This window comes from Podarcis cretensis (genome assembly GCF_951804945.1).
Source record: "Podarcis cretensis genome assembly, chromosome: 6".
Taxonomy (NCBI): Eukaryota; Metazoa; Chordata; class Lepidosauria; order Squamata; family Lacertidae; genus Podarcis; species Podarcis cretensis.
In genome coordinates, this window is record NC_137175.1 from 86,625,421 (window position 1) to 86,635,690 (window position 10,270).

The window sequence follows — 10,270 nt, forward strand, 5'->3', positions numbered from 1 at the left end:
GCACAGTTTTTCACTGTACATGGATTGTGTAAGGGGTGGCTGTGGCTATAGCATAAACTCTGGTTCACTTCATAAGCTGTAGGCAGAGACATGAATCTTGACATTGTTCAGGCCACATTTATATGCCACTTTTTGGAGCCTTGTACAAAGTGGGCTTTAGTATTACAGAAATGAGACTCTTGGTGACTGTGAACTAAGGTTCTTGGCTAAATGTGAAGCTGTCTTAACGATTTTGTATCAGAATTAGAAATAAAGAATTAGAAATTAGTCAGTGTGACAACTGCTCTTTCAACATGCAAGCTGAACTACCAGCGAGGCACCTACCTGATTGCAACACTATCTGACCATTGTGTTATATCTGGAGATTGTGTTCTGAACTTGACCTTTACAAAAATGGCAGCCACCTCTTCTGGTTCCCATTCTGTTGCTTTTTTGTGAGTTCCTTATAAGCTTCTGACTTGAGAAACCGTGGGAAAGAATCCTTAGCCATAAGATGGTAGATTAAACTCTGAGCATCATCAAAACACTGGAGAGTCGGTTCAGAAATAGTCTGGGTGATGTGGTCTCTGGTATTGAAGTCGATGTTTATCTGCAGGGAATAGAGTGGCATAAATTGTTTGTTTTTCGGGAGATCAGAAATGTTGTAAGGGAGCCAGAAACAAACACTATTTGAATTGCTTCCCAAAATACAGTGTTTGATGCAAAGCAGCAGGAAGGTCATGTTTTCATTATCTTGAATACTGAACACTAATTTTAATTTGGTTTCCTACACTGAAAGCAGTGCTGCCATTTATTGTTTAATAATTTTAAAAAAGTGCTTCGGATTTTCTAGGTGCATAATGAGAAATAACATCATCAGACTTTTCACAGTGCAAAAAAGCAAACCTCTCTTTTATTTATGAATAGGTTTTCAGTTCATATACCCCCCAGGCACCACATTTTTTTTTTTTAAGAAAAAACACTATCTCTTTATTCTGGCTACATTCCACAAAATGGCAGCTATCCTCTTTGCCAGAGAGAATTCTATTGTTCAGCAGAACTCCCATCAGCCTCTGCCTCTATATGGTCAGAAGTAATAAGAGTTGTAATATGACAACATCTGGAGGGCTGCTTGTTCCCCCACTCTTGACCCAAGGCCTCCTACTTACTGAAGGCCCTTATGAATACCTTAAATTTTAAAAATAAAACAATACTAATGTTACCTTTCCAACACAGGAGGTATGATTCAACCTGTAGCACTTGAGTAATATGAGTAGCCCTTGGACATTGTCATGGAATGACTGGATGCCAATGAGTGGTGGGAGGCACCAGCTGAGGAACCCCCAAGGGAGCCAGGGGATTGGTGGTGGTGCAACAATGTGTGTTTGGAGGGAGAAGAAGGAGCAGACTGGGAGGAGGAGGTGTCAGAAGCTGAAGAGGTAATAGGGTTTAGTGAGGAGGAAGAGTCTGTGGCAGAGAGCAGCTCAGAATCAGAGGCAAAAGCAGAGGCTGGATAGGAGGGGCGACAAGAAGCAGAGATGGGGCAGGCTGCTGATGACCAGTTCCCCCTGCTGCTCTGGTGTCCCAGAACCAGAAGAGGTATGAAGAGGGTGGAGCAAAGACAGACAATGTGGCATAGTCTCAGGTTGCAAGGGAAAGACCCGGGGAGTTGCTGTGCTTGCGAGACCTGTCCTCCTGAGCCAACTGTGTTTCCTTGAGTAAAATGTTAACTTCACTGACACCATGTGATTTATTGCCAACTTGCTCCTGACTCCTGGCAGCCATGCCTATGCTGAAGCTCCTCTTCCACCTCATTGCCTCAGTTTCTGACCCCAGGGGGAATAACCTCATCATGCGCTCCTCTCACATGACCTAGAGATTGTTCCATTACCTGAGCAGCCTACAAAGGAGATATACTGCAGTGACATTTATGCCATGAAAGGATATGTATAAAAGTCGTGTTACAGCATCAGTCATTTAAGAAGGTGTTTCTTGCTTCAAATTAAGCACAAATCTTTCTTAAGCTAACCAGCTGTGCATAAGCACGATAAAATTCAACTAGATAGCACCACGTTCCATGTGTATTTTTCTATATGCTCACAAAAAAGCACCTCTCTCTCTCTCACACACACACACACACACACACATACACACACACACACACACACTTAATTCAGACTGTGGTAACACTTTATTCCAGTGACTCCAGTTTTCTCTTTGCTGCCCTGGTGGCTGTCAGTGTGCTCATATAAATATTAGAACTGCTTTGCTGGACCCTGCAAAATTTGTGAATTCAGTCCTGTTCATTAACTTCAAAAGATGTTTTCTGAGTGGGACTGACATTGGTTACCTTCCTGTGTTTCTCAGTGGCTTCCCAGATAGTTCTTGCTTTTTGAGCTTCTGAATGAACCTTGGAATTTTATCTTGGACCCAGTATTCTGGATTAGATCAACCTTTGATCTGATCCAGCAAAGCGATTCTAAGTCAGAAGTAGATAATAGTTCACCCTTTTGTATTAACTTCTTTTACTTTTCTTTTTCTTTTTTAAAGAATGCCTTGATCTTGTACTCACTTGTCCTATCCTCCCATTGTATCCTCTTTACTAAAGTTAGGCCTGCAGCTCAATCTCTCGGGTGTATTAAGAAGTATTTAAAAGGAACCCCCCAAATTATCTTCTCAAAAGCTAAGACAACGTCAGTAGCTAAGGTCACTGTCTCTATCAAAAGCAGATGCATCGGTGTAAAAGTGAGGGAACGCACATCACAGGAGTAATTAACCAGCCAATTAGTTTTAAAAATGTTTCTGTATGTAATGATCAAATGGCATGGTGCGACAGGAGGGTCCTAAAGGACATGTTTTAGCTTTCATCACATCAAAAGGACTCCGCTTAGTGAAATCAACCATTAACACTTGCCAGCACTGACGAGTGTACCTGGGCATTTCTGAGTCACAAAAGTTTGCTATTGCAGTGTTTTAAAGGCACACTCAACTTGAAGTGAGATGGAACAGAACTTCCTAGATTATGATGGGCAGATGGAAGGCTGAAGCCTAATTCTGGCTCCTGGTCCCCAGAGGAAACCCTCAGCCCAGTGATTGCACACTTGGCGGTGCTGTTGGTGCAAAGCTTTGGGGCACAAATTCAGGGCCCCACTCTGCAGAATGAACACGAGCCCCTCAGAAATGCAGGAGGTGAAAAAAGTGAAGAAATATACGGTACATTGGTATCTAAAGAGGCAAGCAAGACTGGGACATTGAGAGTCTAACATTTTCAAACTATACCATGGGAGATGGGCAGATATGCCCCCTTTATTTCCAAAGTGTAGCAAGTCAGTTGCAATTCCTCACAGTGGAAGAGCAATGAATAGGTAGGGCCAGGAGCCCCTAGTTCCTATGTATTGCAGCACTAGCTAGAATTTTCAGAAACATTGGTTGGTTGCATATGAAGGCCTTGTGAATATACCCGCTCACAAACCAATAAAGAAACCTACATTTGAATCCTGCCATTGACACCAGTCTTTCAGAGTTCACGTAAATGGGTTACCTCTTTGGGGGCGTCAGTTTGGATAAACTCTGAATAAATCTTTTTGGCTTTTGAGGGAATTTTAGCTGCTGACTTTGTTTTCTTGAAGTCCTCACAGGCCAGCCAGAATTCAATGTTTTCCTCGCTGAATTCTGACTTCAGGAAAGTCCTGAATGCATCCAAGCCATCTACAGAAATAAGAAAACACAACTGTGGAACAAGCACTCGGGTGGGAAGAAACCCAGTGGGAAGAAACCCCACTGAAGTCAATAGAAATAGTTCTACAGGCTTTTGGTCGAGTAGTTGCATGCATTCCTAGACCCTCCTTTAGTACAGTTTGATTTGAGGAGATTTGGGTCTTACAACCTGATGATGTAAGCAGGATGCCTGAATCATAACATGCTACAATGTGGCTGCTGGATTCTTTTTTGTCATGGTCGGTGATAAAGAACAATAAAGTAGTGGTCTTTTGGACATTTATCCTGAAGGGATTTTTTCAGATGTCCATGAAGCAAGACAATCTCCAGCCTCTCAGTTAGTTAGTTAGTTAGTTAGTTAGTTATAGCTGAACAAACCCCAAAGTGCCCAAATGATATGTGTTATCTAGAACCATTTCAATCAGGCTGCACACACACTCGCCTCCTTAAAGAAAAACAAACAAATGTGTTTTTCTTCATCTGGAATTGTTCAAGATTGTCCTCAACACATTGCTTTCGATCTGCAGTGACTCTACAGTGATTCTTGATCTTGCATCCATTAGGGGAGGCATGAATACATATTTCGGGGGGAAATATGTACATCTTTGAACTCCTCATCCCCCTAACTAGATTTGTCCATGCCTGTTCCTCTGTGCCCATGCCACAAATGAATGAAGAAAGAAGTGGTGATTGTGATGTTGCTATAGCCACAACATCACTGGGCAGTTGCAGATACACCTCATTGCTGGGACTGCCTACATCTGCAATGACTTTTTATTTTGGGAATGACTTTGCAGTCTGCAAAGACCCGCAAATCCATCTTCAATGACTTTTTATTTTGGGAATGAAACCTGTTTCTCAAGAGGCACCAGGGGCGGACTTTGTTCTTTCAAATTTCAGGAAGGGCAACATTTGGTGCCCCCTGCCTCTCGCATTCTGTGTATGCAGGGCCCCCCTCGAAATGCCACCCAGTGCAGGAGAATAAGTCATGCTGCCCTAAATCTGCCTCTGGGGGCACTTTTCAGTGGCAAAAAGCTCACCCTACTGTTATCAGTGTATCAAGTTACAAACAGTTGTTTGGTCATGAAATTTGCCCAGACAATGAGGAAATTCTGCTGGTCCACCTGCTCCTCTTTAATGAAATGTTTATGGATCAGTTGCCTCAGCCTGTAAGGTAAATGAGTCCTGGACAGTTAACTCCAGTCAAAGGCAACTAAGGGGTACGGTTCTCATCTCACTTCAGGCCAAGGGAGCTGGCGTTTGTCCACAGACAGCTTTCCAGGTCATGTGGCCAGCAGGACTAAACTGCTTCTGGCACAGCGGAACACCATGATAGAAGCCAGAGTGCACAGAAATGCCATTTACCTTCCCATTGCAGCGGTGCCTATTTATCTGCCTGCAATGGCCTGCTTTCGAACTGCTAGGTTGGCAGGAGCTGGGGCAGAGCAATGGGAGTTCACCACCATCGTGCAGATTCGAACCGGCAACCTTCTGATTGACAAGCCCAAGAGGCTCAGGGGTTTAGAACACAGTGCCACCCACATCCTTGCCTTACCCTGTATAGGAGTATAGGAGCTGGACATGTTGGAGGAACAGTAAGGTAAATATAAGTTGAACCATGATATCACTACTTTCATTCAGATGCATCTTACCTTTATTAGCCAGAAGCGTATCCACAGAATCCATCCATGCCATTGTTTCCCTAGGGGCTGACCTGTGAAAACAACATCTACCCTTGAAAATAGCATTGTGATCTTTTGCCTATGTAATCTGTGGATAGTCTCTATGCAGTATGCATCCTGATTCACAGCTATTGTGTTGGCCCAGCGATATAAGTAAGGTTAGCTTTCAATTTTGAACTACATATATTGAACAGCCAAATCACCTTCCTGTGCAGATAGCCACATGAGATGGAGAGTGTAATTTAATATGGGTCCCTAGATTGTTAATCGGGAAGAGAGGAGTAATAAAGCATGCAATTGGGTGAGCAATAAGAAAGTCACAGGAGAGGTATCACTGATTTTTCTCCCAGTAGAGACTCTCCAGAAACCTTCTTGTCATTGAATGGGCCAGCTATTAATTTCTACAATCATTTTGCTAGTGATGACTAGAGCTATCAGAAAGGTTATCACGCTAACACTGGGTTGATAAATGGGCTATTTCTCAATTTCGTACTGTTTTTAAAAATGGTTTGCTTCACAGTTTTGGTTCCCAACAAGATTTTGATTAAGCATTTGTTAAAAGCAGTAATAGGATTCCGTCCTCTCTCTCCCCCTTCCCCTGGTTTAGTTTCCTGCTTGTGTCAGGAAAAGCTGTCTTCCCCCATCTGTGAGAGAGCACAAAGAATCCAATTAGCTCAATATATTCTCTGCTCGGGTCATATTTATCTAAATCTAAGAACTTGTCAGGGCAGAATAAGATCTTTTCCAAACTAGTTAATAATTTTAAGTGCTTTTTGCTTCCAAAGAAGCACCTCCCCCTTGGGCTTTGATGTATGTACCACCAGAGCAAAAGCATAGACTCTCTTTCTCTCTCCCTCTCTCCCTGAGAATCTGAGGAGTTATCCATAATCTCACTGACAACCCCAACACATTCATTGCATAAGTCTTTGACTATGCAGTGTGTCGAAGGAAGAGCTGTTAATCTATTTCAGTGCCTTCTACAATAGTTTGGCCATGTATTTTTAAGTAGGCAGCTCCGTAGAGAACAGTGTTTATTAATCATGGGCCCCAAAGCTTCCAGGAAGAGAGATGGCAGATCAAGGAGCTAAGGGAATCTCACTGTTCTGTTAGAACCAAGGGATGTGCTTCAGGTACGACGTTCTTACATGAAAATAATCTCTGTGTAGGGTACCATGGGGACTGTGCTGCATCTTCCATCAACAGTGTCTCCAAAAAAAATTATACATCACTTGGAAAGACAGGCAAACTAATGCCAGTGTACTGGAAGAAGCAAAGGTCACCAACAACTGGGAAACACTGGCCTGAGAGCGCTCCAATTGGAGAACAGCCTTTACTGAAGGTGTCATGGGCTTTGAAGATGCTCAAACTCAGTACGGAAGGGAGAAACATGCTAAGAGGAAGGCATGCCTGGCAAACCCTCACCGTGATCAACTCCCATCCGGAAACCTATGTCCCCACTGTGGAAGGGCGTGTGGATCCAGAATTGGCCTCCACAGTCACTTATGGACTCACTGTTAAAACTGTGTTTATGGAAGACAATCTGACTTGGCTACGAGTGATAGCCAAAGAAGAAGAAGCTGGTTCCATGTTTTGGAAGGCATGGGGAAGATACTTTCATTGGGCCCTGCTCCTTGAATGTGCTCACCACCTTCTTCATGCCATTACTGCTGCAGCATATTTGCTTGTTTCTCCCTCTAGGCCCCATCCAGGGCACCTCCTAGAGTCAGGAGTGAGGAACATTTGTCCTTCCAGACATTGCTGAACAGCTTCCTGTTATTTGTGATCATTAGCCATGCTTGCTGAGGCTGATTAGAGTTGTTTTTCAGCAACATTGGGGGGGCTCAAAGGTTATCCACACCTGTCCTGAAGATGGAAGACAAAGCATGCAGAGGCTACTGCTTTTCTTTGCTCTTGCTGCTTGGTTGCTTGAAGGGGGAACGAGGACATGGAACAACAGCAAGGAGGAGTTGGAGCAAGGCCAGAAAACTCCAAGGGCTACTAGTAGGACCTCTACTAGTGCATAAGCCTTGGAAGCTGCCCTAGGATGATGATACTGGCAGTATGTAGGAAACAACAAACCTCTGGATCAAATCTACCTTCCATGCTGCCAACACAGAAGCAAGTGGAATGTGGCAGTTCTGACCTTCTACTCAAGGTGGTCCCTTAGCCTGCTGACTTCATTTTGGTTTTTTTAAAATATTTGCATGCCGCTTTCCCAACAGCAATGTTTGAGATCAAAGGAGCTTACAACAATGGCAAAAAAACCCATAAAACCAACATCACAAAAACCAAAAAACCAAAAACCACAATTCCACCAATGTCAAGATAATGCAGACACCCACGAAAGGGTGGACCACCCTGCGGAATAATTGACATCAAGTATCATCAAGTGCAAGTGTCTTCTTGCGATGCTCAAAGTGAATAGCGTGCTCTAAAGGGCTGGCTTCAGGGACCAGTGACACTGAATAGCTGGTATACAGGGACATTTTGGAGCAGGGAGATCTCTGAAATCTCTTCTTAAGCAGCAAGTATGTTTTCCCCTGCCCTCTGTGCTCATGTGGACAGGCTGTGTCTCGTTTCATGAGGTGGAAGGAGGGAAGAGAGGGTGAGCTTCTGTCCTCCAGGAGATCTGACAGGACAGGACATTTTCCCTCTTACCCCTGTGTCTTTTCTCCTAAAGTGCCAAAAAGCAAGCACAAGAGATGGACTGAGCTGATTGTAGTCCATTGTGCCCCAGAATTTTCTGCATCTAAAATTGGCTGCTGGCTCACCTTGATGGAGAGATGGAGCAATATGTTTCATTAACATATCCAGATATATTGAACACATTTACAAAAAAAGAGAGACCCTGTGCATTGATACATGTAGGTGTATCTAGTGGAGTACACTACTAAGGTAAAAGGTAAAGGCAAAGGACTCCTGGACAGTTAAGACCAGTCAAAGGCAAATATGGGGCTCATCTAACTTTCAGGCCAAGGGAGCCGATGTTTGTCCACAGGCAGCTTTCCGGGACATGTGACCAGCATGAGCAAACTGCTTCTGGCACAACGGAACACCGTGACGGAAACCAGAGCGCAGGGAAATGCCGTTTACCTTCCTGCCACAGCAATACCTATTTATCTACTTGCACTGGCATGCTTTCGAACTGCTAGGTTGGCAGGGGCTGGGACATAGCAATGAGAGCTCACCCCGTCATGGGGATTTGAACTGCCAACCTTTTGATCTGCAAGCCCAAGAGGCTCAGTGGTTTAGACCACAGCGCCACCCTTATTGCATCACATATTTGCAGGAGCACCCACAGCTTGCCTATGATATCCAATCTTCCTGACATGAACTGGGCTTCCCCCACACTTCCGGCATAGTGATGGTGGGGAAGGCCCTGTCTATTGGGGTGCTGGTGGAATGGTAAGGTTCATGGAAATCCCCAGGTCTCTTTGCATGCCAAGTGAAGTGCTGCTTCTAGTACAGTGAATTAATATGACCAAAGGGGAAAGAAGCGGACATTTTACTTAAGATTAAAATTAACGTTCAAAACCTATGATGCAGACAAGCCCAATAAAAGTTAGGGCTTAAAGTGAATATCCTTGTTGCATAATTAATGGTCGTCGGAGTGAGAGTAAAGGAGAAATGAACTGATGATTTGCTATGGAAGTGAGTCTTTTAGATGCTATATGGGAGCACACGTCCTTTCAAAAAATAATGGAAGGAAAAAACAATGACAACTGTATTTGGGAAGGGGGTTCCCCCAATTTCTCTTCATGGTGAGGAAAGTCAGATGGGCAAATAATGAGGGAGGAAGAAGGCTGGTATTGACATTTGATCTTTTGACAATTAATAAGTTTTTTGGGTTTTTGAAAGGATGAGCACCAACTGAGGAAGTGTGTTGTGGTCATCTATGATTTCATCCTAAGTACATAAGAAATGCCCTCTGAGTCAGGCCAAAGGGTTATCTAGGATCTGAGTGCAACAGCTCAAAGTGTTGGTCTTAATTGGTCCTATCAAAATAAAGTCACTATTGTACTGTTCATTGCACCATTCAATGAGAGTTTGGCCCGTTTATCAACTTCGCCATTTTATTTTCTCGTAGTTTGTTTTAGTTGGGTTCCAGTTGGCCCAGTCAGATTGTGAAAGTTGTACTGTGGAAGAGGGTGTTTCTGAAAGGAGAATGAACAACATCCCCCTTGATAAGAGAGCAAATGAAGTGTGACATGGCAGAGGCTCAGGAGAAAACATTTTACATGTTTAAAACACATTTGGGTGCAGTGATACCCCCTCCCCCAAAGCTGATAATTATGCAACTTTTGAATTTCATATGTTGCCTTTATTTGGTTAAAACCCATGAAAGTCATAAACAAGAAACTCACTTCACTGGCATGGTTTGTTCCACTGTTTGTCACAGTTAACACTTGCTTTTTCTTTCTGGTTGATTTTCAAACTGTGGGTAATAGGACAGCAGAACCATTAAATTTAACAAACCGATAAATAAATTATAGTTTTCAGATTGACATTCTCTATTTATCTACTTTAGTATAATTTCCCAAAATGCACCTATTATTCTCCCAGTGATTGCTGTAAAATAAAGAAGAGAATAATAATAATAATAATAATAATAATAATAATAATAATAATAATAAATATATACCACCCTTCAAGTAAAGATCACAGGGCATTTTATAACATAAAAACACAAAATACTTGCTTATTTTATTTATTGCATAGTTGATGGTCCTGGTCAGTGGTGAAAACCTATTGAATTCAGGTTATTGAGATGATTGAAAACATACTAGGATTTACCCTACTTTTGAAATGTGTGTATGGTTTGGGAGGATCGGGAAAAATTGAAGTAGGTAAGTTAGATTATAGATAAGTACAGTGGTACCTCGGGTTAAGAA

General features: G+C 42.9%; 1 protein-coding gene across 1 annotated transcript; it reads right to left on the reverse strand.

The window, feature by feature from the left end:
* Positions 1 to 385: 385 nt before the first annotated feature.
* Positions 386 to 9,757, reverse strand: RGS21 (regulator of G protein signaling 21; the record flags this gene model as incomplete). Its single annotated transcript, XM_079981806.1, has 4 exons — positions 9,743 to 9,757; positions 5,349 to 5,425; positions 3,521 to 3,687; positions 386 to 589 (listed from the first exon to the last, which is right to left on the reverse strand). Exons 1-4 carry the CDS (start codon positions 9,751 to 9,753, stop codon positions 386 to 388), a joined length of 459 nt encoding a protein of 152 aa, XP_079837932.1. The 5' UTR covers positions 9,754 to 9,757.
* Between the last annotated feature and the right edge of the window lie 513 nt (positions 9,758 to 10,270).